The sequence below is a fragment of the Ursus americanus genome, chromosome 14, assembly GCF_024610735.1.
Source record: "Ursus americanus isolate L20-20 chromosome 14, mUrsAme1.1.p, whole genome shotgun sequence".
In the NCBI taxonomy this organism is placed as follows: domain Eukaryota; kingdom Metazoa; phylum Chordata; class Mammalia; order Carnivora; family Ursidae; genus Ursus; species Ursus americanus.
Window position 1 is genome coordinate 37491387 of NC_142140.1, and position 27946 is coordinate 37519332.

A 27946-nucleotide genomic window follows, 5' to 3' on the forward strand; every position below is an offset into this window, starting at 1 on the left:
GCCTCTGGCGCCTCAGCATCCTGAGATAAAGGATGGGAAAGATCTGTTCCCACCATCTCCCTCCCATGAGTGGCAGCTGAGAGGAAACCACGGGACAGAGACAGCTTTAGAAAAAAAAAAACAAACACAAAAGCCAACTCTCATTGAGCAATTACCTGGGTCAGGCTAAGTCCTTTATGGCCATTAGCTCATCCAGTCCTCGCAAACACCATAGGAAGGGTACTATTCTCTGCATATATCCATTTTATTTCTGTCTGTCCATTTACTATTTTTAGAGCAGTTTTATGTTCACAGCAAAACTGAGCAGAAAGTATGCAGATCCCCAAAACCCCCTGCCCCCCACACCCCCAGCCTCAACTAGCAACATCCTTCACGAGAGTGGTACATTCGTCACAGTCCATGAACTACAGTGAAGTGTAGACTGACACATCATCACCTCCCAAAGTCCGTAGTTTACTTAGGGTTCCCTCTTGGTGTTTGTACATTCTATGGGTTTGGAAAAATGTACGGTGACATGTATAGTTTTAGTTTTCAATACAATTTATTTTTACCAAAACAGTGCATGCTTAGTGGCTTCAAAGCTAGAGTACAAAAAAGACTTGTATGAAAAACCAGCCCTGCCCTGCCCACTCTTCCTTTCCAACCCAGGCCCCAGGGGCAGAGGGGCCAACATGGTCCTCAGGCTCAGTGCGTTGCACCCTTAGCACTGAGGTCATGAACCTTCTCTCCTGGATCAGGAATACCAAAGGGGACTGGGGACAAATAGCCCATTGGGGCCAAGTGGCCAGATTGGCTGAATATGCCCTCTACCCCAAGGTCAGCCAAACCCACTAACACTTTGGTCTGGCTTTTGCTGGAATAGGTGCTCTGGTGTGTGTGTGTGGCAGGGGAGTGGTTATATAGGGAGGTGGATAACAGGGGATCCCATGGCTTCCGGTAGCAGCAAGGCCCAGCTTACTCTGCTCAGGATTTCAAGTCTCTAGGCCTCACCTCAGGGTGAAGAACATCACATCCACATCCTGTTTGACACCAGCCTCTCCTCCAAGACCAGTAGTTCTCTGCCTTGGCTGTGAATGAATCACCTGTGGAACTTTTGGAAACAATGATGCCTGCGACCATTCTGTAGAGATACTGATTTAATTTGTTTGGAATTGGGTCCTGGCACTGGGAGGTCAGAAGAACTCCTCAGGTAATTCCAATGTCCAGCCAGGGTTGAAAACCTTGTACTAGCCTGTCAGCTCACTGAAGAGCCTTGGTTGTTGGTTCATCATGCCTGGCCCTAGGGAATGTCTGCTTTTCTTTGCCCTGCCTCCCTAGCCAGAAGGGCACGGCAGCCTTTGCTCTCAGGTACAACGTAACTAAATTTCCCTGTAACAAGGTCCACAGCACCAGTGCTCTGTCCATAGCACCATTACAGAGAATTTGCTGTCCTCCTTAGAGTAACCAAGGCCATGATGCTTTTTTATGGATTCTTTCAAACAAAAGCCCCTGGAATCCAGTCTTGCCTGGCTTGGGGGGTGAGAAGCTCAAGCTCACCTTACTCGAGTCCCCTCTGCTTTGCATCTTTGAGGAAAAGAAATGGGGAGGTCAGAGTTTGCTCTCCACCTAGCCTGCCCTGGGTATCTTCCAGATCCTATAGGTAAGGCTTGCAGCCCCCATGAAGTCAAATATGTCCTGCATTCAACAACGGACAAGGACAATTCTGGAGGCTACAGGGATTTCAGAAGAGAGTCAGGCAAATCTGAATGCTACTTGAGGATTGAGAATCTCCTATCTTCTGCCTACTGGACCCAGGCACAGAAAGGGGCCTGATGTGCTCCTGATTTAGGAGACCTATGTGGGCTCTGGGCCACAGCATGGTGACTTCAGAACCCATAAGAGAGAGTCAAAGTTGGGAGCAGATGGCCAGGTGAGCAGTGAGTTGGGGATGTATTGGCAGTTGCAACAAAGCTGAACCAGAACCAGGAACTAGAAGTGGTGGTGGGGGAAGATCCTCAGGACAGGTCTCTGAGGTGACCCCTGCAAGTGGTATTCCTTGGCTTATTCTCTTTCTTTGTAAAGCCCAGGCTTTGAAGTCATAGATTCATGGCAGGTCAAGCCTGGAAGGGTCTGGAAACCACATGACAGACAGTTTTCAAACAGAGTTCCTGAGGACCCTAGAGAGTTCCTCAGAATTGGAAGGAGCTCTGCCACACCGTGTCCTGCAAATCCCAACATAGTTTCTTTTATCTACTTAATGAACAGCTGTACAAGAGTTCACTGGGGGGGAAATGGATTCTACAGTAAACTAATACTTACAAAATTTGAAAACCACGGATCTAGTAAACTTCTGATGAGAAGCTTGCCTGGGGTCACCCTCTAGTCTTTTACTTAGGCAGGCCTGTCCCCACATCTCACTCACGGTCGCCACAGAGTAGACAGCAGAAGGTCCTCTGTGGAGGCACGACTTGCATGCTGCGACAAAAATGGCCAAGAGAGAAGCCACATGGGGGAGGACCCCTCTCAACAGAATGAATGACCCAAGACCCAGAACTGCAGACCCTGAGAGGCAGGGTGAAGTTGCCTTGGCTCTAAGGTCAAAAGACCTCAAGATTCCAGTCTGTTCTTACCCTCAGGGAAATGTAGGGACCTGGTCTCAGAGGCAGGGCTCTGGGGTTCCTGGCTGCCCCCCCCCCCCACTTCCTGAGACATTAGCCTTCTCTTCAAGGGAGGCGGCTGGGCACAGTCATTCAGTCCCTACACTGTGGGCCCTTGAGGATGGGACATGTCATCTCTACCTTGTGCTGCATCTTCCTCAGCCCAAGAGACACAGGATACGAGGTTAGGCATAGAGCCAGAACTCAGGAATCCTTAACTTCACTGAAAATATTTTTGTGTTGATTTGTTTTTAAAACAAGGCTTCAGTCAAGTGACTGTACCCATCCCCTAACATACAAACTGTGACCCTTTCACAACTGTGGCTGACTTTTTACACTAGATGTAGTGAAACTTTCTTCCGCCTCCTGTCTTCTTTCCTGGGTTGGCTTCTCGGGTGGTGAAAGTCTCTATACTCTGGAAAGAGTGGGCTCTGGGCACTCCCATTTCTTCTCCTAACCTTCTAATTCCTCTGAGCAGTCCAATGGCTGAGGGCATCCCAAGGCTATCAGGGTTGCTTATCAGTGCAGCAGAATTTGAGAGCATGTGCTTGCCCAGGAAACAGGTGGAATATTTAACAAGCGAAAGACTGTGAATGTATCACACTGAGGGAAGATCGGGTTCTCAGCTTAGAGGTCTTTACCTCTCTTTGCCATGGAACATCCAGAACACCAGTGATCAGAACTTTTATATGTACTGAGTTTGTGTGGGGCCCTCTGTTCCCCCTCTTCCCCTGGGTCTCAAGGGACAGGATGATGGCCAAAGACCACAGATCCAGGCTCCTGCTATTCTCACCTGTTGGCCATGACCAAGATCCGAGAAACTGTCCTCATCCCCAGGTCTCTGACTGACCCCCTCACGCTTTACAACGTGAGCCCCTCCAGACTCCACACCTCCCTCCAAAGTCCAAAGGCCATTTCTGAAGTCCTCTGTCCCCCGAAGTCATGCCCGCTAATCCCCGGTTGTCCTGGTCTCCGATCCTGTGGGGAGGCAGACGGCTTTGTGACTTCATAAAAGCCTATCTTGTGACAAGTTTGGACCAGATGAAGTGGGAGCTGGGCTGAGGGGCTCCCCGCAGAAACATCATGTGACTTTTCATGGAGAGAAACCCCTACCTCTGAGGGAATGAAGAGGAACTGCCTCATGGTAAGAGCCCAAGACATCTTCTACACTTAGAGACAATCTTCCCTGATGACTTCGGCTCCCAGGCCTAACTGGGTATTCCTGGCTATGCTGGCAATATTTTTCAGAGGTCCAGCCACATTACAGTGAGGTTTAGGGAGGAGCAGGAGGTGGTGATTACTTCGAGTGGTAGTGGTGGTCCTCTGGCCTCTGAATTGGAAGTCAGGCTTCATCCCAGCAGGGAGGCAGGGTGGATAGGCTGGTTTGGGGAGGATAACATGTCTGGCTTCACATCCAAGGGGCTCCTTGGCCTTGACTGCCTTCACCCTTGATCAGTGCTAGCCTTTGAAGGCATGAGGAGGCCTAGGAACAGATCTTCTTAAACCATCCTTTGATCCATGCAATTTTCCATTCTGGGCTGGGACAGAGAGTGGACAGGTGATCCCCCAGGGTAGTTACTCCTCCACTTCCCAGTGCTTCTGAAAATATGCTTTAGGATTTTTCTGGTGAGGAGCTCATTTCTCATTTAAATGAGGAAAACCCAAGCTCTTCCAACAGGCAGTCCAAGGGGGGCAAAGAGAAGCCAGCTGAGGAACTGCAATGGGGCAGCATTAGACCAAGAATAATCAAGATAGGAATGGTCATCCCTTCCCTAGTGTTTACTGTGTGCCAGGCCTCAAGCTAAGCATTTTACATGCATTATCACATTCACTCCTCAATGCTAGAAAGATTTTATTCCCATTTTCCAGACAAGGAAATTGACACTCAAGAGGTGAAGGGATTAGGCCAGGGTCCCACAGATGGTAAAGGGGGGCATCAGTATTAGGATGCAGGCGTGATTTCTTCCAAAGCTGACCGAACTGCTGACCCATCTCCTTCTGCAAACTCTTCACAGTAAAGAGGAAAAACTATTTTCTCATTCCTGACCATATAAGTGATAGGGTTAAAGAGAGAAGGGTGGAAGGGAAGAATTTGAGCCTGATATCATTGTCAGCTTGTGGCTAAAGGAGCCTTGACTGCTTGGCCTGTCTAATCTTTAATGAGACCCATTGGGAGACAGCTGTTCTGATTTGCTTCTAACTATTTTGAAGATGATTTAAGAGAGGCTCTGGGGGCCACTGGTGGGGAGTCCTTGGGGTCTGTGGCTGAGCAGTGATTCTGCAGTGGGGTTGCCAGATAAAATATAAGATGACCAGTTCACTTTTAATTTCAGATAAACTATATTAAAAAAATACAAGTATGTTCTAAAGATTGCATGGGGCTCTTCTGGAGGTTCCTCAGTCTTACTGGGACCCTGGTAGGTGGGAGATGGGGTGCGTCTGAGGGGACGATTGCTGCTTCATTTCTCACCTGAGACTCAGGCCTCTCTATGAAGTTGTAGCTGTGGAAACAGGAGGCAGGAACTGGGTTCTGGAGACCGCAGCGTCTGTGGCTACTGGACAAGCTTAAACTTGTCTTTGTGGTGCCTCAGTTTCTCCCTCTGCAAAATGAGAGTGATGGATGTGGATGCTGTCACACGGGAGTGGTGGTTGTGCACACTGCATGGGCAGTGGGGGCAGTGTTACATTTTTCTAAGGGGCTGCCAGGGTTCGCAGGCAGGGGGAGGGCACCAATTCCCTCTTTGTCCAGACTGGGGTCTCCAGAGCCTGGCAGCCTTAAGCCTCTCCATGGTGGCTCCTGTGACCCTTGGACACTTGCAGCAGCAGTCTTGTTCAGCCAACAGTGGAGCAGGGGTGGACGTGGGATAGCTGGCATTGATTTCCAGCCCCAAGGAGTTGTAGGAGGAGGCGTGGGAACTGTGTGGCACCAGGGCAGGGATGGGCTGGTGAGAGCACCCGGGTCCGGGGGGCGTGGAAGTAGGTGACTGCAGAGAAGGGGTGGTAGACAGGGGTGGGGCATCCTGAGGCCAGAAGACTTGGTGCTATTGATCTTCTTACTCCGGTGCGTGGGTGTGTTTTGGGGTGAGGGCAGGGGGAGCATACCCAAGTCTGTAGCCTTTGGTGTTGGGGCCAGTGACGGGCTGCTCTCGCTCTTTCTCTGCCACCAGGCAGCCTTGTAAGTATGACTTATTGCCCTTTTGGATGGTGGCTGGTGCCATCTGAGGCACACCACAGGGAGGGCTTGAGTACAGGAAGAGCAGGGGGAGACAGTCCAGAGATGTTCTTCCAAAAAGGCCAAGGAATCTCTTTTCAGTGATTCAGGAGCAATGTGTCAGCCAAGTCAGGTGTGTGGGTTTGTGCTTGCAGGTGCTAAGATGTGTCCGTGAGGACTGGTGCCAGTGCATAGGTGTGCACGCCTGTGTATCGGGCACATGTTCCTGTCCTGTGAAATGTGTCAGCGAGCATGGTTGGAATGTGTATGGAGTCTGGGAAACCAGGGTGCTGCCCCTTCCCTTCCCAGAGTGGGAGTCTGAGTGTGCCATCAGTTGCCGTGTGTGTGTGTGTGTGTGTGCGTGCACGTGTGTGTTGGTAGGGGCAGGGTGGCTGCAGGCATTAGGGAGCAAAGATTCTGGAGGAACATCTCTATAGGCCCTGTGTAGCTCCTGCTCTGCTTCCCCACCCTCCTCGGTCCTGGCTTTTCCAAAGCTCCTCTGTGATGCTCTCCAATCCCATCACTGACCCGGGGCCCGGCTTGGGTTTCTGGAGGGGAGCAGTGCCATCTGGTGGCAGACTGAGGCTGCACCAGGAGCGGGTGAGTTGGACCCTGGGTTCCCACAAAGGCTCTCTCAGGACACCAGTCAGCAGGGAAGTAAGTCACTGTTGTGCTAGCTAGAACATGGAAAGAGGGAGGGTATCTAAGGCTTAAATGTTCCAAACTCATGCATTTTGGGTTCATGGCTCAGGGAGGCATGGCCAGAAAGTCAGCTGAAGGAGTGCTGGAGGATAGGTGTAGGAAAGTTGTGAGTGCAGCCTCTGGGCCCACAAACCTGGGCCCCCATTCCTTGGGCCACCTCTCTGGGCTCAGATTTCTCACATGTATAGGTGGCTACCCATATCTACCCTGTGGGGGGTGGTAGTGAAGGTTGTATGAAAAAGTTTGGGTTCACACTTGAATCAGAGCTGAGCCTGCTGTACAGTCAAAGGAAATGGTAGTGCCCATTACTAATATAGGCAAAGTTCCAGAAGCACAGAGAAGTTGAGCGTGTGCCATTGCAGGTGAAAGGGTTGCAGAGAGGTGACAGGTCTGTGGCGCTGCCACCTCACATTCTAGAATTTTATGCCTGAGCAGCTACTTCAAGTTACACAATCAAATGAGGAGGGAGGTCTCTTTTCTGGAAAAGGGGAATGGAATCAAGAGACCTGCATCCAAGCTCTGGCTAGCTTCTTACTAGTTGTGGAACCGGAGCACAGCAGCAGGCTTGCTGTGTCCTGTGTCCCCACCCCTGTGAAAGTGTTGTGTGCAAGGACTCCATAGAAATGCATAGAAACTTGCACAGTACTCTCAGAGAAAGAAAGGCTGGGTAGGATCTTGTCAGGGAGAGATTCTGTCAGCTGTGGAGTCACATTTATTTTTCATGTCCCTAAAAAGGGATACCTGAGTCAGAGTAGGAGTCGTTCTGGTTCCACTGCTAATTGGTTGTGGGATGTTAGGCAAGTCATTCATTCTCCCTGGGCCTTACTTTTCTTAGCTGCAAAATAAAGGAATTAAATGAGATGACCTCTGAAGTCAGCCCTGCCTTAATCTACGCTCTTTTAAATTTTTCCCTTTCCTCTGCCTCACATGAGACCTAAGATAAATATTTATTGATCCTTCAGGTTAGGTCTTGAACATAAAGACAAAGAAAAACCAGTGTCTTCTGTTTAATGAGTGCTGTGATTTCTGATATGCTTGTGGGAAATACTGGTATACTTTAGGTATAATGGAGCCAATGAGAGAATAGAACAGAGGCTCACCCCTGTCACACGAGGCAGAATAAGGTACTGAGAAGGTGTCAGGTGGTTGCAGCGCTGGCTTAGGTGGATCAGATCCCTCACTACTCGCTTCCGCCTTGCGAAGCCGCCAGTGAGTACCCAGCAGTTCGCGTCTATGAGGAAAAACTATAAAGACCAGAAGTCAATGCGCGGGGAGTAAGTACTGCAGCACCAATCAAGACTGGTAGGCCCCGCCCCTACAAGAGGAACTTCATTTCCCAGGCGGCCCCGGGGCTCTTCGAGTTCTCCTCCCGCCCCCTGCCAGCGAGCCTCGCGCCAAGTCGGGGTGCGCGCGCGCTCGCGCGCGCGGGGCACGTAACACGCGAGTGACGCATAATATGTGGGCCGCTCTGGATCTGTGGTCGCGCTGTGTGTGAGTGAGGGAGAGTGAGTGCGGGACCTGAGGCGGTGTGTGTGAACTGTGGCCGCTGGCGGGGTCAGGGGGGAGCGGCGGAGCCGCCCGGGAAGGTGAGTGGGGGAAAGGAGGGAGACGGCTCTCTGGGAAGGCCGAGAGGAGACAGGGCGTGTGGCGGGGCGGGAGGGAGAGTGGGCGCCGGGCTGGGGGAGGGGCGGCACCTGCCTGGGCCGCCGGCGGGGAGGGGGCGGGCCGGGACGGCGGGGAGGCTGGGTCCGGGGCCTGACAGGACTTTTCCTCCTCCAAATTCTTGGCTCGGGGGCGGGGCCTCCACGTTCTTCTCCCAGTCCGCAAAAGAAGCTTCCCCAGAGTAACTCTTCCGCCCGGATTGGGGGGCAGGGATGTGCTTGCCCCTGCCTGGAGGAGGGGTGCCTCTCATTCCCCTCGTCAACCTTTTTCCTTCCAGTCTTTCCATTTTCCGTTCCGTACGGGCTGGGGGGCTCCATCTTCCCTGCCGTACGGCGGCCCCCTTCCCGGGCTGTGTCTCCGCCTCCAGCTCCAGTCACCTGGGCGGGCTCTCCCCTCCCTCGGCCTCGTGCCACCTCCCTTTGCACCCGTCCGGCTTTCTGACCGGGCGAGGGGGGCGGAGCTTTCCGGGCACTCCTCCCACCCCCATGGTGGAGGGGAGGGGTAGAGAGAGAGGTGTGTGGGTCTTGCAGCGTGGAACCAAACCTCAGAGTGCCCGCGAAGCTTCCCGGGAGTCTATTTCCGGGGGTTATAGTCGTTTTCAACTGGGGTGACAGGCATTTGCTTAACTCTTCTCTTCCTAGATGGTTTCCGTCTCACTTCCTCTTACCCAAGAGTTAGAGCTTGGGTTTCGCATTTGTTGATGAATAATTTTGGAGTGTGTAATGGTTCTTTTTGAGTCCCAAATGAATCGCCTTTGTATACGTCACATTGTCCTCAGTTTTTCTTTACTCGGCCTTTTCAGCGAAGCCTTTTAATTAGTATACAGGTTTAATTATTAGCATCATCTTCCTGTTCTACACGCTTTGTTAATGTACAGAGTGAGGGGTTCATTGGCAGTGTCGTCCTGTAATTTTCTTTTTCCAGTGTCTTGGAGTATACCTTTGAGGTTTAAGCTTGCATATGTAGACTCTTTAGGAATTGATTTGGTATTTCTTTGCTTGATGCTGTCAAGATTTTTGTATATAGCAGTATTATCTATTTTTGAGTGGTGATATATTTTGGAGGTTAAGGAGATAATACATACAGAAAGTGGAGAATATAAAGGAAGTCATTTTATGCTCAAAATCTCTTGAGTAGTTGAGCACAGTGTTTTACTGTTCTACCTATTGTACAGTTATTAAATGTAATAGGGGAGGAATCTGGTAGAATGAACCACAAGATAGTTTGAAGTGAATGAAATTGGGTTTATATCAGTTTCCTTATTATTATTATTATTAGTTTGACATTGTCATGGACGCTTATAGAAAATTGTTATGTGTGATCTTATATGTCATATTAATTATGGGATAAATTTTACTTGAAGCTCCAAACTTGGATTTCTCACCCCCCGCCCTTTTTTTTACATAAGGAAGAATGCTTTCAGACATTTGTTTTGTCATTTTAACCTTATGAGATCTGTCCTTAACATGGACTTAATTTTAGGCTTTGGTGTAGTTTCTGCCGAATAGGTCGTTAAGTATTGTGTATTTGGGGAGGACAGATTTTATGTTTTAAACAGTTAAAAAAGTTTACAAAATAACGGAAAAATGATAGAGCTGGGTTAATAACCTATCCTGAAAAATCTTCATTCTACCATTACCCCTCAAAGTCTGTTACCTGCACAAAAGTAATAGGTATTATCTGTTGCTTATGTGTTCTTCCAGAGATATTTTATTCAAGGGGCGGGTGCATGCATGTGCACACACATACTTTGATTTTCTCATTTGACATATATTTGAGCATTGGTTCAAATTAGGAAAGGAAATGTGTCTTAATCTTTTCAACTCATAATTATGGAAATTTTCAAACGTTTGAAATAATAGTGAAATGAACACTTGTTTATCCCTCGAGATTTGATGATTATTGATATTTTGTTATGTTTTCTCTATAGGTGTGGTGTATATTTCTTATTTGGTGGAATCATTTGGAAATTAGTTGCAGACACATCACCTCCTAAATATTGGCAGGCAACCTTTAGGATAAAGACGTTCCACATATTTTTTGTAGGGCTCTATATTATTTCATTGCATGGACAGTATTACCATATTACCCTCGCAACAACCATTTCCATTTTACAGATAAGGCAATTGAGAAGTTAAAATAACTTGACCAAAATCTCACAGGTATATTCGCAGATTTGGGATATGAGTGCTTGAAACCCTTTTCTACCAAGTACCAATTGATTGGTCTTTGGGACTTTGCTCAGCCCATCTATCATCTGTAAAAAAGGGCAGGGTGGTTGTGAAAATTCAGAATAACATAAGAAATTAACCAAATATCTGTCCCATATTAATATTCAGTAATTGGCAACTGTTGTGTCATTATTGGATAGGCCATAAGTTCTGTGTATCACTTAAAGAGCTCACTTTAAAACATGGTGAGTTGAGTAATTTACTTTCACTGTTCTATGCACAAGATGGCTGCACCTTTAACATTTTATATGAATCGTCTTTCACTGATAATTAAATGAATTATCATTGATATTATTTTAGTCTGAGTTTATATTTTTGCTGGGCAAGTGATTATTCCCAATGTTTATAATTATTTATAATTATAAATATAAAAATATATTTAAAATTATTCTTAAGTATAATTAATTGTACGTTTTGAAAATGGTGCCAAAAGAATATGTTTCTAAATTGAACTCTAAAATTTTATTATTTTAACGCTCTTGAATTGACCTTTATTAAACGTAATATTTTCCTTAAACTTTGGCTGTATGTGCTGTACTATGTTGATCACTTAAGTTATCCAAGAGGCATTCCCTCCTGATCTTCTTTTTCCACTTTATTTTTTAATTTTTATTTTTTTAAAGATTTTATTTATTCGACAGAGAAAGAGAGCAAGCACAAGCAGGGGGAGCGGCAGAGGGAGAGGGAGAATCAGGCTCCCCACTGAGAAGGGAACCTGATGTGGGGCTCCATCCCAGGACCTGGGATCATGACCTGAGTAGAAGGCAGATGCTTATCTGACTGAGCCACTCAGGCACCCCTTTATTTATTTATTTAAAAAAAAATTTTTTTTTTTAAGTAGTCTCCACACTGCACATGGAGCCCAATGTGGGGCTTGGACTCACAACCCCGAGATCAAGACCTGAGCTGAAATCAAGAGTTGGAGGCTTAGCTGACTGAGCCACCTAGGCGCCCCATTTTTTCCACTTTAAAAAAATTGTGGTAAAATTCACATACCATAAATTGACCACTAACCATTTTAAAGTGTTCAGTTCAGTGGCATTTAGTAGATGAATGATGTTGTGCAACCATTACTTCTTTTAGTTCCAAGACATTTTCATCACCTAGTTTCCATCATTCCGTATTTCCCCCTTCCCCAAGCCCCTGGCAACTTGTAGGCAGCTTTCTGATGGATTTACCTATTCTGGATGTTTCACATAAATAGAATCCTGCAACATATAACTTTTTGTGCCTGGCTTCTTTCGCTTGGAATATTTTCAGTTTTCATTAGTAGCTCTAACATGTACCAGTACTTCATTTCTTTCTGTGGCTGAATAATAGTGCATTATATGAATGTAACTATGTTTTGTTTATCCATTCATCCCTTGATGAACATCTTTTGGCTATTGTTTCCACCTTTTGGTTATTGCGAATATGCTACTTTGAGCATTTGTGTACAAATATTTCTTTGAATATCTATTTTCAATTCTTTTGGGTATATACCTTGGTGTGGAATTGCTGGGTCATATGGTAGTTCTATATTTAACTTTTTTTTTAAACTTTTTGAGGAGGGGCCAAACTGTTTTCCATAGTTGTGCCATTTTACATTCCCACCAGCAGTGTGCATTCCAGTTTCTCCAATTCCTACTAATGCTTGTTATTTTCTGATTTTTTGGTTATAGTCATTTTAGTAGGTGTCTGTGGATCTTACTGTGGTTTTGATTTTCATTTCTCTGGTGGTTTATGATGTTGAGCATGTTTTCATGTACTTGTTAGCCATTTGTGTATCTTTGGAGAAGTGCCCATTCAGGATCTCTGCCCATTTTAATTACTTAAGTAATTAATTAACAAGTGAGCACGAGCTGGGGGAGGGGCAGAAGGAGAAGCAGACTCTCCTTTGAGTAGGGAGCCTGATGCAGGACTCGATCCCAGGACCCTGGGATCATGACCTGGGCCAAAGGCAGATGCTTAACCGACTGAGCCACCCAGGTGCCTTACTACCCATTTTAAAATCAGGTTGGTTTGTTTGTTTGTTTGGTTATTGAATTGTAGGAGTCCTTTATATATCCTGTTTCTTATCAGATATATGATTTGCAAATATTTTCTTCCATTTCATGGTTTGTCTTTTCATTTTCTTGATAATGTCATTTGATGCACAAAAGTTTTAAAGGTTGAAGTCCAGTTTGTTCGTTGTTTTGTTGCTTATGCTTTTGGTGTCATAGGTAAAAATCCCTTGCCATTTTCAGGATCATGAAGATTTACCCCTATGTTTGCCTCTAAGAATTTTATAGTTTAAGCTTCTACATTTAGGTCTTTGATCCATTTTGAACTAATTTTTTTTATGTGGTATGAGTCAAGGATTCAACTTTATTCTTTTGCATGTGGATATCCAGTTTTCTCAGCACAATTTGTTAAAATACCATTAGTCTTTCTACTAACAGTCTATTGGTCTTTCAGTAAATTCTTTCCCTATTGAGTGGTCTGGCACACTTACTGAAAATTAGTCGGCTATAAATGTGATATTTTATTTCTGGACTCTCAGTTCTTTTGCACTGGCATATGTGTCTTTCCTAATGCCAATACCATAGTGTTTTGATCACTGTAGCTTTGTACTAAGTTTTGAAATCAGAAATGTGAATTCTTCAACTTTGTTTTTTTAAGATAGTTTTGGTTTTCAGTGTTTCCATTTTTGCAAAAAAAGGTTATTAAGATTTTGATAGGGATTGCATTGACTATTGACCACTTTAGAGAGTATTGCCATCTTAACAATATTAAGTCTTCTAATCCATGAACATATAGGATGTCTTTCTACTTATTTAATTCTTCTCTAATTTATCCCAGCAGTGTATTATAAGTTTTAGTATGTAAGTCTTGTGTTTTTTGGGGTTAAAATTATTCCTTAATATTCTATTATTTTTGGTGCTATTATACATGATATTTTCTTTTTTTTAAAGTTAATTTTAATTTTTTTTTTTAAGTAATCTCTACACTCAGTGTGGGGCTTGAACTCACAACCCTGAGATCAAGAGTTGCATGCTTTTCTGACTGAGCCAGCCAGGTGCCCCAATGAAATTGTTTTCTTAATTTCATATTTGGATTGTTCATTGCTAGCATATAGCAATATACCTGATTTCTGTGTGTTGATCTGTGCTCTGTAACTTTGCTAAAATTTGTTAATTAGCACTAACAGTTTTTTGCAGGTTCTCTTTGTGTAGAATCATGTCACGTGTGAATAAGGATAATTTTACTTCTTCTTTTCCAACTTGGATGTGTTTTCTTTCTTTTTCTTGCCTAATTGCTCTGGCTTGAACTCCAGTACGATGTTTAATGTAAGTGTGAAAGCAGGCATCCTTGTCTTTTTTTGGTGATTTTAGGGAGAAAGCTTTCAGTCTCACCATTGAGTATAATGTTAGCTGTGGGTTTTTTTTTTTATTTTTTTTAATGCCCTCTACCATGTTGAGTAAGTTCTCTTCTGTTCCCAGTTTGAGTGTCTCCCCCCCCCCCCCAAAAGGGTAATGGATTTTATCGGATGCTTTTTCTAAATCAGATGAACCTGTGTTTTTTTCCTTTATCCTGTTAATATATTACATTAGTTGACTTTTATATATCAAACCACCTTTGCATTTCTAGGATAAATCCCACTTGGTCATGATATATACTTCTGTTAATGTGCTGTATTCAGCTTGCTAGTATTTCGTTGAGATTTTTGCATCTGTATTGATAAAGGATATTTGTCTGTAGTTTTCTTGTGGTGGCTTTATTTGGCGTAGGTATCAGGGTAATGCAGGCTTCATGGAATAAATAAGGAAATGTCCTTCCTCTTCTATTTTGTGGAAGAATTTGAGGATTGATGTTAATTTTCTTTATACATTTCATTAGAGTTCACCAGTAAAGCCATCTCTCTCTTACACTTTTAGGATGTGTCTTAAGAGCTCAATTTTGCTGTTAACTGCTTTGCACAGTTTCTAAATCTTTATTATAAAATGCTCTCACTCTTTCCCCAGTATTCCTCAAGATTGTCAAGGTCATGAAAAACAAGGAACAACTCAAAAACTGTCATAGATCAGAGTACATGAGGGAGACATGACACGTAAATGCAGTGTAGACCTGGATGAGATCTTGGAACAGAGAAAGGACGTGAATGGAAAAATTGGTGTAATCTGAATCAAGTTGAGTTTAGTTAATGATAATATACCAATGTTGGGTTTCTTAATTTTGACATTATTCCCCTGTAAAATAATAAGGTGGCATTAGGGGAAACTGAACTGGGTAAGGGGTATATGTGAATTCTCTCTAATATCTTTGCAACTTTTTTGTAAATCTAAAATTATTCCGAATAAGGTTATTTTAAAAAATGCATAGTTAGTCGAATGCGGTCAAAAATACAGCCTGGGTTCTTAAGTTAAAGTCAGAGGTCCGTATTAGTCACACCTGCAGCATTTCCTTTTTGTGACCTACTAGAAAGACTGAAATTGTGGATTCTTCTGTAAAAAAGAAGGCTTTAAATTAAAAAAAAAATTTTTTTTGGAAATGCTTATTCTCCTTTGGTGACATGAATCACTGTTCACTCTTAGAATTGCCTCTACTTTATTAAAACACAAATGTTTGCATTATAGAGTTGGTGGTATCTTTCACAAGTATTTCTTTTGGTCTTATGGTAGATATCTTTAGAAGAGTCAGTAATAATCCTAGATCAGCCAGTAATCTCTTTCTAGTGTTAGACTGTTTTTATGGAATTGTTGCTATTTCTGTGAAAATACAAATTTTGCATGGAAGGTCTGACATTTTGATCCTTAGACTACTTTGGCAAAGAAGTTGATCTGTAAACCATCTAAACATTTGTGTCTTGTTTATCCCTTTTGGATCCCCCTGTAAATAAACCTCTCTTGCTCATGTGGCTTTCTAATGCGGCTCCTGCAAAGCTTGTCTCAGCTCCCTGTCCTTCTGTATCCCTGGGCTGACCACTCAACCCAGCAGCTTCTCTATCTCCAGCTTCTCATGCTCCTTCTAGGAAATCAGCTGTGAGAGAGGTTAGGAAGCCTGAAGGACAAATGTGCTTATAATTATAATGCTCCTTCCAAACTTTCATGTTGGTAATGATATCCACTTTAGTTCTTGGCCTTTTGTTAAGAATTGACAGGGACAGGGGCACCTGGGTGGCTCAGTCGGTTAAATGTCTGCCTTCGGCTCAGGTTCAGGTCATGATCCCAGGGTCCTGGGATGGAGCCCCCCCATCAGGCTCCCTGCTTAGTGGGGAATCCTGCTTCTCCCTTTCCCTGTGCCACTTCCCCTGCTTGTGCTGTCTCGTGGTTGCTCTCTCAAATAAATAAATAAATTCTTAAAAAAAAAAAAAAAGAATTGACAGGGACATAATATTTATCTTTCATGGAACTTTCCCCTGAACACTTAGAAGCGCAAAATATTTTGGGGAGTGATTTTTGCTACATTTTCTATTTAAAAAATGTAGTTTCAAAGTTTTGGACCTCAGATCTAGAGTAGGGATGTGTGTGTGTGTGTGTGTGTGTGTGTGTGTGTGTACGTGAGATATGTAGGCGTATGCTTTAAAATCTTTAAAAAAATTTTTTATTTATTTTTAGGGGGTGGGCAGAGGGGGAAGAAGAGGGAGAGAGAATCTGAAGCCGACTCCTTGCTGAGCCCAGTGTGGGGCTTGATCCCATGACCGGGGAGATCATGACCTGAACTGAAACCAAGAGTCAGACACTTAACCCACTGAGCCACCCAGGTGCCCCAGGTGTATGCATTTTTGAGGAGAGAAAGGGACCCTAGCTTTTTGTCCGTTTCTTAGAGAGGTTCCTGATCCTAGAAAGGGTGGGAATCACAATTTTGATTCAGTTCCTTGTTTCATTTACCAGTTGAGCAAACCCAGGTTGGGAGGGGGGTGAAAGGACTTGAAGAATATCCTGGTTCCCAATGCTGGGTTTCCCATTGTACCACAAATAAAATTATGTGAAGGGTCTGGGAGTTAAGTTTTTGTTGCTTGCTCATCCCTTTTCTCCTCCCTTCTCACTTTTTATAGGAAGTATGTCAGATTTATTTGCCTGTGTTCATGTGTTATTTATATATATTTTTGATTCCTTAGGCCAAGCCATGACTACAGTAGCGGTGCATGTGGACTCCAAAGCTGAGCTCACTACCCTGCTGGAGCAGTGGGAAAAGGAACATGGCAGTGGGCAGGACATGGTACCTATCCTTACCAGGTATGAACAATTATGTTTTTTTTAGAAATTTGTTTGAAAAAAAGGAAAAATTGGAGGATAGTATGGGAACATTTTCATCTTGCTGTGAATTCTAAATCCATTTTTTCTTTCAGAACTAGTCTTTATTTCACTACTTCTTGATAAATTTCTTACTTTTCTTCTCAGGCTGTTGGTCCTTATTCTCCTTCATAAGTTCTTGTCTGTGTTTCATCCTTAGGGTTTTGTTGGTGGTTCTTTTTTCTCTTCACCCTAAATAGTCTACCTAGATAGTTTCATTCCTGTCCATGATTTAAAACATTATTCCTAGGTTAACTTTCAGATCACTATTTCTACTTCAGGTCCCTCTTTTTAAAAATTTCAGACCCTTTTCTCAGCTGCTCAGCGTACACATCTTTACCTAGCTACTTGTAGACATCTCAACATACCATATCTGCAATAGAGCTTATCATCTTCATCCTGCCTCCTTTCTTATTCACAGTTTGTGCTTTTGTACTCTCTGCTTTGGTGTACAGTGTCTTATACTAACACAGTTTAGTCCCCATGCCCTGAGGATTTCTGCTTTCTCTTCTTCCCCATTCCCCCTTACCACTTCCTTCATTAGATATTGATCATGTTTTGACTGGCCTCTTAGGCAGTGTGAATTTTCTCTGCATCTCCAGTTTACCTTCTTCTAATACATCCTCCTCCTTGGTGAAAGAGTCCTCTTCCTTATACACAAATCTGATTGTCATACCTTTGATCATACTTCTTCTCTGGCTCTATTTTTACTACAGAATAAAATGTAAACTTTTTAGAGTAGCCTATGAAGCCATTTATGATTTGGCCTCTACCCCCTTTTTCTGCTTCATAGTGTTAGTCTCCTTCAGTAAGAAATAGTATCATATTTTTTAATGTCTATGTGCCTTTACACTTGCTGTTTCTTTGGCCTGAAATGCCTTTCCTTGGTATGTCTGTCTGCCTAGCAAACTCTCATCCTTTCAAGAAGCAGTTTGAGAATCATGTCTGTAAAACTCTGATTTTGACATCCCCAGGTAGGTTTGGGCGCACTCCTTTTTTTTCTTTTTTAATACTCCAGTCATTCGTGTGTGTGTGTGTGTGTGTGTGTGTGTGTGTGTGTGTGTATACACACACAAACGGATATATAAAATGTGGTATAATTATAATCCCCCCATTTTAACTTTTAACCACATTGTTTTATAATTTTTTTTTTTTTTGCATGTGTTACTTCACTAAATTGTAAGGGTTTTTTTTTTAGTTATAAGTTTTTTAAAGACAGGTACTACACCTTTTTATTGGTGTCTCCTCAGACAGTGACTTGTGCATGCCTGGTACATAGTAACTGTGTGGGACATAATTTTACTGAATGATGTGTGAAACAGGAGAGTGAAAAATAAAGGCTGGAGAGGGATGTGCATGGTTTTTCTAGGGAGGAGATCACTGGAACATGGGGACCTTTAACATTTAATCTTTGATATAGCAGAGAAAAAAGCCTTTTGTTTGGGCAATGATGTATTCTATAGGAATAAAGAGAACTATGATCTTATGAAAGTTTAAGTGGGGATAAATGTTTTGTTGCTCTTGATTCGTGGGGAACATGTAAAAAGTAGCTTTCTTTAGGAACAAGATTATTGCTGACTGGTGAAAAGTGGATTTTAATTTGTAGAAGCATTGGAGATTAAGAACTACAAGATATTTGAAATGCAGCCACAGTGAATTTAAAGAATCTAAATATTGTGCAGTTAGAATGTGGATTATTGGTGTAACTGTGAGAGGAGAAAGTCGTAAATGGGGATGATAACGTTAGTGGTAGATTCACTTAATTGGAAAAAATATTTATTGAGTACATGTACTAAAAATAATGTTTTATTTTCAAGATTATTTCACATCCATAATCATATTTGACCCTCAACTTTGTCACTGTGCTATGATATTCAGTAGTGTAAAGCCTAAAATAGAGGGGCTCTGTCTTCAAGGAGATAACCGTCTGGGAGGCAACTAACAGATATGAAACAATGCAGAGTAGTACAAATTAGTATATAATGTGCTGAATTGGGCAGTATGATTCCTAAATATTGCATGGGTTAGGAGAATGGAAAGAACTTGAATGAGTCAGTTTCTTTTATTCACTCAGCAAATATTTGAGGACCTTTTGTGTGTGGGAACTGTCAAATACTTCCCTGAACTTAATTTCCTCAGTTGTCCCTAAAAGTATCACTGAGAGCTACATTGTTAAACGACAGCCATCCTTGGGGCTACTTACAAAAAACAACATAGCCAGATAGTGAACAGCGAAGCTTGGAATTTTGCCTTTTAACTTCTAACTCCAGTGGGCTTTCCGCTACAGGATGTGGTAAAGGTTTTTTGGAATAGGGACTTGAAAGATAGGAGAATATAGCTTGATGAAAAGCAGAGAGTCAGGGTTTTCTAGGAAAAATGAAATAATGTGGCAGAGAAAAGCATCGAGGGGAGAAGGAACTGGGACATGATTTTGTGGCAGTGAGGAAATGGGTCTTACCAGAGTGGAGAGTGAGTATAAGGTAGGAGTGGAAAATAAAGTTACATGGAGCAGGATCTTTAAAAGATCTTCAAGGTTAGATAGGGAGTGTTAAGAGACAGTAATATGAATTAAAAGTATAGTTTATTTTAGAAAGGGGCAATTCCCATCATCCAGATTGTGGGTGTGTTAGTTCACTGAATATTTCCTAACATTTTCACATGTCTGTGGTCTCTCCCTTACCCCCCCACCTCTACCGGCTGCGGTTATAGGTGTTTTGGTATATCCCATGAAAAACAATGAATTTCAGGCTTACCTATTCTTTGATTGGCCACAACCTTGATGATTTTTTGGCAGTTTTCCTAAGAAAAATGTGTGTGGCTTCTTATAGCTTCGAGTTTTTATTTATTATTTGTATCGTATTTATTTATTTATTTATTTATTTATTTATTTATTTATTTATTTATTATAATCAGGCCTTTGACTTGATTCTGTGAAAAGGAACTGGCATTGGGCCAAGCTGTGTGAGCATTACCCAGGTTCTATGGTTTGTTTTTTTATATTGGGATATATACTATACAGTATATAGCAGTACTCTGCTTGATGGATTCTTTACTTGCAAAACTATGACCAACATCAAGTTGAAGAACTTGAGTTCTGCCTCCAGAAGGCTCCTTCCTGTCCTGTCCCAGTCAAATCTACCTTAAATTGTTTTTCTATTTGTTTTTGATTCTCTGTTTTCATTGTAACAACACTTAACTATCTCTCACATGTCAGGCTTTGTTTTAATCAGAGAACATATATTACCTTAAACCTCAAGGAAGCTCTATAAGATAGGGACTATTACCCTTATTTTACAGATGAGGCATAGAAAGGTTAAGTAACTTGACCAGAGTCACACAGAGTGGAAGAAGTATGATTTGAACCCTGGCCAGCTGGCTCCAGCATCCATTAACTTCCACTGTGCTATATTGCTATTAGTAGATCTTATAATGTGTAATTCTAAACATATTTTGTCTGATAGCCCTTTGTGACAAAGTAAATTTTCAGAGTATAAAGGGAAGGGTGGAAAAGTGGAAATATTTTTGAGCCTTAATGGGGAAAAATATGCCAGAGTAGGTAAGAGCTTTTGTAGGAGCTTAGTTTTTAAGACTAGGAAGTATCATTTTGTTTCTTGTTTTTTAAAAGGTTTTATTTATTTTCTTGAGAGAAGGAGAGCACAGATGGAGAGTGAGAGGGAGAAGCAGACTCCCTGCTGAGCAGAGAGCCTGATGTGGGGCTCCCTCCCAGGACCCTGAGATCATGACCTGAGCCAAAGACAGATGCTTAACCCACTGAGCCACCATGGGAAGTATGGTTTTGTGGACATAAAACATATAAGAGAGTTTGAGTCAGGACAGAGCATGGTAGATACTGGAAAGTATGATAGCCTTGTATTTAATTGTCATTATAATAGGTTAAAATGTCATTCTTGCTTAAGGGATTCAAAATGTGATTTTTCTTGTTTCAAAAACCATGAATAAAAAAAAGACTTGATACATGCAACAAACAACATGGATCACTCAAAATATGCTGAACTAAAGAAGCCAGTTATGAAGAGTGAAAAGAGTATATATGATTCCATTTGTACGACATTCTAAAACAAACAAAACTAATCTTTGGTGGAAGAAAGCAGATAATTGGTTGCTTGGGGTAGGGATGTGAGCTTAGGTGGGGGGAAGAATGTTACAGGCTGAAGTGATAGTACTTATGTCCTGAAACAGTTATGAACTTGGACTCTGAAGAGCAGAGAAGGCCATATGACTGAAGCTTAATGAAGGGAGAACGGAGAGTAGAAGTCAGAGATGCAGACAGAAGCTGGGTTAGTGTAAGCCATGGTAGTACTTGGATATAATTGAAGTTATTGTGGTAAATCACTGGAAGTTGGAGAATGAATTTTGTGTCAAGCACTGAAGCAAGAAGTTGGGGAAAAGGCTGTTGCAAGTAGTTCAGGCAGCTGATGGGGTTCTGGGCAAGGATAGGAATGGTCAAGAATGAAAGAAATGATCAAAGTCAGGAAATACTTTGTAGGTAGAGCTAACAGGAATTGTTGTTGTGGGGAATGAGGAGAAAAGGTTTTAATGATGATTCCTAGGCTCCTGAGGGGATGGTAGTGCTATTTTTTGAGACAGGAAAGTGAAGAGAAGAATGTGTTTGGGAGTGGAAATCGTTTTATGAGATGGTTGTTTAGATCTCTAGGTTCATCAGGAAAATATCTCTTTTCTAACTTTTTGCTTTTATTTTACACCTTGATTGTTGAATTTACTATTGTAGGTGGTGGTACATTTTTTTGTATGCTTGTCTAGAGTTGACCTTGTCTTCCCTTTGTACTAGGATGTCTGAATTGATTGAAAAAGAAACTGAAGAATATCGTAAGGGAGATCCAGACCCATTTGATGACCGACATCCTGGTGAGACCTGTGTTCTCTTAAGCCTGGCTCTAATTTTCTTCCAAAAGAAAATTGCTTCATAGGAAAATTTACAGTTGAAATAACATCTTTCTTGCTAAGTTGTAAGATCATCTAATTGTTAAAATATTGCTCAAGGTGGGGGTAGTGAGGAGAAACAAATTTCTGGAAAAATTGAAATATTTGTAATATTTACATATCAAATAGAAGATAACTTCAAGGAACTAAATTATGTAGGTATACCTTACTGACACCATTGGTATGTTACTTAAAAAGGGAAAAAGTTCTCCCTTTCTGACTTTTAACCCCAAAGAGATTATCCTTTGTGCCTTCATCTTTCAAACAAGAGTTCGAAACAGTTATGAACTTGGATTCTTTGAAAGAGAAAAAGGGATAATTATCCTTTTACTAATGAGGAAATGTAGTTGAAAATGCATTCAGTGCCTTGTTTTTAGTTAGAAATTGATACTTGGAACCTTGAATAATAAACAGGTTTTTTGATGTCTGCTGTCGTATTTCAGCAGCTAAAGTATGCCATTTCATGTTAATTTGGCTTTATTTTGGGTTAATTAGAACCATGACAATCCAGTCTGCGCTGGCAAGGAATTTGGTATGATACAGAGCTATATGAGACTTGAGACTTTGCCATTTTGTTTTCTTTAAGGTGGAGTACCAGTGGACAAAGCTTAAATCATATATGGGCCCATGCTGCATATAAACTTTCTCTGTATAGGGTCAGAAGCAGTCCTCTGTGTAAAAAAGAGATGTTGTATGTGGAGAGATATGAGAATGAGTGGGACTTATAAAAATAAGAACATTGTATATCCACCTGAATGGTACAGGTTTTTTATCTCTTAGACTTTTGTTCTCAAGTAAGCTAGGCATTTCAGATTGAGTGTCCTGTTATGACAGTGTCCTGTGATACCTGTTGCTCTTCTGAGACATCCCCAGTTGTGATTTTAGAGTATTATTCACTTATTTAATTTTTCAGTAAAGCAGTCAGAGCGTGAAGAAGTACGAATGTGAATGAGAAACAAGAAATTAAGTTAATGTATGGGGTTATGAAAAGAATTAAAAGAGAGATGATCATGTTTAGTGACCTTGGAAAGGCCTTGGAAGGGATGAAATGGTAATGAAGAAGGGAGAGACAGAATGATAACACTTTTTTTTAGTAGGAAATTTAAAGACTGTTCTTTCATCCCTGCCTCTTATGTTAAGCAATATTTGTCATTAGGCATTATTTCTATTAATAAAAATGAGGGTGTCAGTTTCATCATTTATAAACAGAAAAAGTTAGGTAATCTGAGGTGCTCATCTAGTTTTTATGATACCATTCTGTAACTTTTCTTTTTGTGATTTACTTTGGAATACTAATTAAGCTTGGTAGAAACTTCGAATCAGTAGCTCACATCTTTTCTTCATCTTAAATTGTATCCTTTGACTAAATTTGCCACTCTAATGATCTTAAAGGAAAATTAAAATAGATGGTATCTGTTTTAAAAACCACCAATTCTCCCAATCATTAAGTAATTCTTTTACCTTTAGGCTGTGTATTGAGTAGATCCTAGGTTCCTGGCCTTTCCCCAGGAACTTGGAAAGTTAAGATGGCCAAGGTTACTGTATCTTTAGAGTTGTTGCTGAGCCCTACCCCCACAACCTTGGGTATCATCACAGGTTTGAAGATACATCTCTGTTATTGTTGGTATTATAGTTGAAGGGGAGATTGGACTTGGAGTCTTATCTCCTCCAGGCCACCCATCAAAAGTTTTGCTTCCTACCTTAATCTGGCTGGGAAATTGCGTTTTTCTTTCTCTTAAGTCTCCTTTATGATTCTTTTTTAGACCTTGTGTACTGTTAGTAATGCTGGTGTGGGTCTAGTGCACATTTATTTAGCATTGCTGTGTAGGCAATGTGCTGGGAGATGGGAAGGTTAAGAGAGCAGTGTCTCAAGTTTTTATATTGTCACTTTTAATTTTAGAGCATGTTTCTTATGACATCTAATTCATCAAAAGAATCTTTTCTTTGTTTCTGTTTATTTTCGTGGCATTTTTTTTTTTAAAGATTTTTATTTCAGAGAGAGCACAAGTTGGGGAGACAGGCAGAGGGAAAGGGAGAAGCAGACTCCTTGCTGAGCAGGGAGCCAGATGTGGGGCTCGATCCCAGGACCCTGAGATCAGGACCTGAGCTGAAGGCAGACACCTAACCGACTGAGCCACTCAGGCGCCCCAATTTTTGTGGCATTTTAATAGTACTTGTAACAACCCAGGTGCCTTTCCAGAGGTTTAACTTACTTGACTGGGATGACTTACTTATTCCTTGTTTGTTCCTCCCCTCTTTCTTTTGGTAGGTCGAGCTGATCCAGAGTGTATGCTGGGCCACTTGCTGAGAATACTCTTCAAGAATGATGATTTCATGAATGCAGTAGGTTTGCTTCTTTCTTCTCTCCAGAGATTATCATCAGCAGATGCTATACCTTTATTGTTTGTAAATAGTTTGTTTTTTCCTAAGGTCTTGACAGAATTGGGAATAGAGTGGATAGATTTTTTTTGTTTGGTATTGGTTCAACAAGATAAGCATCCTGGATTTCTTTCTTACCAAAGTCCTGGGTGTAGCCAAGGTGTTTTCTTTTTGGTGTGTACTTTGTTCAGTTGAATATTGGCAAGGACTCACAAGGCATCTGTGCTCATCCCTGGGCAAGATGATTTTAAGTTTGGGAATATAGACATTTTCTTGGGTTTCCGAATAGAAAACTAAGAGTGATACATGAGGCATGATTCTGCACTGACACTGTGATGTGTTCATCGGGCATGTGGAAGGAGAGAAAGATATCTTCCCTAACTCTGGGCTGTTGAGAAGTAAATGAGGGGGGGAAATACATCTGGTGTTCACAGCTCCTGAGACATAGTAATTGTTCAGTAAGTTGTAGCTGTTCGGTTTGTTTTTGGAGGCCAGAGTGCATGATGCTTGAGAGCATGGGTTTTGGGGTTCGTGTTTTGGGTTTAAATGCAGCTCCACTGTTCACTGACGGTTTGATCTTAAGGCAACGTAAGCCTCTAACAACCTTCATTTTCTCCAGGCTTTATTTTCTTAATCTATAAAATAAGGATGATAGTTCTTACCTTTAAACTGTTTTCGTAATCTTTGACTGAAATTAATCATGAGAAGTGCTTAGGTACATGAGGGCTCAGTAAGTATTAGCTATTACTATTGTCTGTATTGTATTAACTCCCAAATTTATTTCTCAGTCACTGGTGTCTCTTCTGTACCTCAGATAATTTCCAGCTGCCTTCTAGATATTTCCACTTGTATATCCTCTACAAGCACCTTGAATTCCACATGTCTAATTGTTTGCTCTACTGTCTGTTTCTCTTGTTCTCTAGCTCAGTAATGATGTCCTTGTCTAGCCAGCTAGAATTATCCTTTATTTTTCCAAGCTCTCTCATTCAGTGAACTTACTGGTCTTATCATTCCCATTCCATTAACCTTCACAAATCCCTCCACTTCTTTCTGCCCTTGTTGCCAGACCATACTTAGTTTAGCCACTTCCATCTCTCTCTTGGCTTTAACTGATTTATCATCTTGTCTTATTCTCCTCCAGTCTATTTACTTTATAGCCCAGAAATATTTCTGAAATGCAAAAAGTGATGGCACCCTTTTGCTTACAATCATTAGTGGTTTCCCGTTGCTCTCAAGATAGATTTTAAATTCCTCAGTTTGAAATATAAACCCAATCTCTCTCTGGCCTTTGTTCTCTCAATTTTAAGTTCTTGCCCTTTGGCTCTCCTCTTTTCCCTACTTCTCTTTAGCTACTCCTACTTGTCCTTTACATTCTGGCTTAGAATCCCTTCCCCTCTAAAGTTTTCTCTGATTCTTCTGTGGGAGTTGTGTGGCCTCCTACAGGCTTCTGTAGCATCCTGTATTCAGTGATTTGTTTTTCCAACTGTCGCCTCTGTTGGATTATGAACCCTTTGATGCTGGGACTCTGTCTCATTCACTGATGTATACCCAGCACAAGCACAGTGCCACTTAGTAGTGGAGATTCAGTGCTAAAATGAAAGTTTTATTAGTATGTTTACATATAATTTATGTGTAATATTAAATATAGTATAAGTACAAAGTTCAAGTTTTTCATTAACCATTGTCAAGAATTGGGGGGGCATGGTTATCTTGCCCTCCTTTATCCTTCTGAAAAAGTGTATGTAAGAATAGGAGATAAAAAAAAAAAATAGGGAGCGACTTCTTCTTGATACTCTTTAAGCTTTAAATCTGAGGTTGCTGATTTGTTGTTTTGGGGGGGATTTGATTTTAAAGCTACAGAAGAAATAATATATGATCCCATCATGGCTCAGCAGGATTGTAACTGTTTATAATAATTAAAGGTTTAATTAGTAATTGTTAGTTCTTAATACCCCTGAGGCAAGTGATGGGAATATATTAAGGGTTTATTAGACTTCATTAATTTGACTGGGTTGAATTTCAGATGAAAAGTATTCCTCCGTATTTTTATAGCTGGTGAACGCATATGTGATGACAAGCCGAGAGCCCCCTTTAAACACTGCAGCTTGCAGACTCCTACTGGACATTATGCCAGGGCTGGAAACTGCTGTTGTCTTTCAAGAAAAGGTATTTACTGAAAAGTCATTAAATGTTGATCTGCTTGATTTGTCTTTGTTAAAATAATTATTATAGACTTTTATAACAATAGTAATATGTTGTAGAAATGTAAGAAATCAAGATAAGCAATGAGAGAAATTTAAGAATAACTTTTTGTGATGCTTATTAGGTGCTATAGTATTTCTTAAAATCTTAAGGTCATATGTTTTTAGAGTGGTTTTATGATCTTATTGAAACTCTTATTCTTGATGAGTTGTCTTCCTTAGCGAGGAAGGAATTTCTGCCTTGAGGAAGCCCATTCTCTTGGTGGTATTTATTTTTTTTAAATTTTTTTTCTTTTGGGTGGTATTTAATAGTTGTTTAGTTAATATTTGAAGATGTGTTTTGTGCTGTCTTTTATGCTAGGTGTTGGTAATATTTTGTCAGCAAGATGGGAGCTTACATTCACATAATGTATTTGGGAAGGCAGACACAAAAAAGCTGATGATTTCAAATAAGAATAAGTACTATGAAGACCAGAAAATGATAATTTGATAGTGACTGTGTGTGTGTGTATACTTTAAACGTCAAAAAATTAGTTGCTCTATTTTTAGAAGTAATACAGGTATTTTGTTTTCAGCATTAAGAATTTGCACATGGCTTTTTTTTCCCCCAAAGATACTAAAATTTAATTTTCTGAAACAGTCTGAAAGTCTTAGTGTAATTAAATGATTAAACCAAATGAAAGATCTGGAAATAGATTTTCAATTAACTTTTAAGAAAATTTTATTACAGAATTGTCTCACTAAAGTCTTTTAGAGAATAACATTGTGTAATTAATGCTATAATTTGCAGTATTGTAATCAGACTAGATTTAAAAATCTCCAGTTAGTTTACCATTGTGGGAGCCCAAAAAAGTCTATATGCTTGTAAGAAATATTTTAATATGAATTCTTTTGAAAACCAGGATGACAAATGAAGCATTTATAGCAGTATATTTGTATATGCAAGATTTGTAGAAGATTACAGATGATGTTACTGTGCTTTGTAAAAGTTTCCTGGTTGTCATTGTAGGAAAATCATCTCTGATTCTTTATAGTTTCATCATTGTATATTTAGAATGAAGTGAATACCCTTTGGATGTCAGAAACACTAAGGGACATTTTGAATAATAAAGCTTTCTGCAGTTTAAGAACAGCTTTGTTTCTTTATCTTTTCTTTTTTAGAGAGGAAGAGGGAGGGGGAAGGGGAGAAGGGAGAGAGAGAATCCCAAGCAGGCTCCACGCTGGTCATGGAGCCTGATGCAGGGCTTGATCTCACAACCCTGAGATCATGACCTGAGCTGAAATCAAGAGTCAGAGGCCCAACTGAACGAGCCACCCAGGCACCCCAACAGTTTTGTTTATTAATAATGAACTTCTTTTAGGAGAAGTGAATTATTAGGAAAATCATAAGGAAAATTAGATAGGAAATAACATAACCTTGAATCCAGTGTCCTAGAACACAGATTACAAACTTCTTTGACATTGTGAGACCTTACTGTCGATGATCTTTATCCTTCAGAAGTATCCTTCAGAAGACCTAGAACACAGATTACAAACTTCTTTGACGTTGTGAGACCTTACTGTCGATGATCTTTATCCTTCAGAAGTATCCTATCCAATTTTTTTGGTGTGAATCAATATTTTACTTCTTTAAAAAACATCCAATTATAGCTTGTAAGTTAATGAGTTGGAAATCATTATTTTTAGACAGATTGGCTACTGGTGTTTC

General features: G+C 41.3%; 1 protein-coding gene across 2 annotated transcripts in view; it reads left to right on the plus strand.

Annotated features, from left to right (window-relative positions):
- The first annotated feature begins 7978 nt into the window (after positions 1 to 7978).
- Positions 7979 to 27946, plus strand: part of DCAF1 (DDB1 and CUL4 associated factor 1) — a 72597-nt gene continuing 52629 nt past the window's right edge. Inside the window, exons 1-5 of one of the 2 annotated variants that reach the window (XM_045807236.2) lie at positions 7979 to 8135; positions 16522 to 16639; positions 21507 to 21583; positions 23928 to 24001; positions 26090 to 26203. In XM_045807236.2, the coding sequence (XP_045663192.1) occupies positions 16530 to 16639; positions 21507 to 21583; positions 23928 to 24001; positions 26090 to 26203 (375 nt within the window). In that variant the 5' untranslated portion in view covers positions 7979 to 8135; positions 16522 to 16529. Of the gene's footprint in view, positions 8136 to 16521; positions 16640 to 21506; positions 21584 to 23927; positions 24002 to 26089; positions 26204 to 27946 lie in introns of those variants that run through there. The other variant, XM_087867017.1, reaches the window with a different exon arrangement.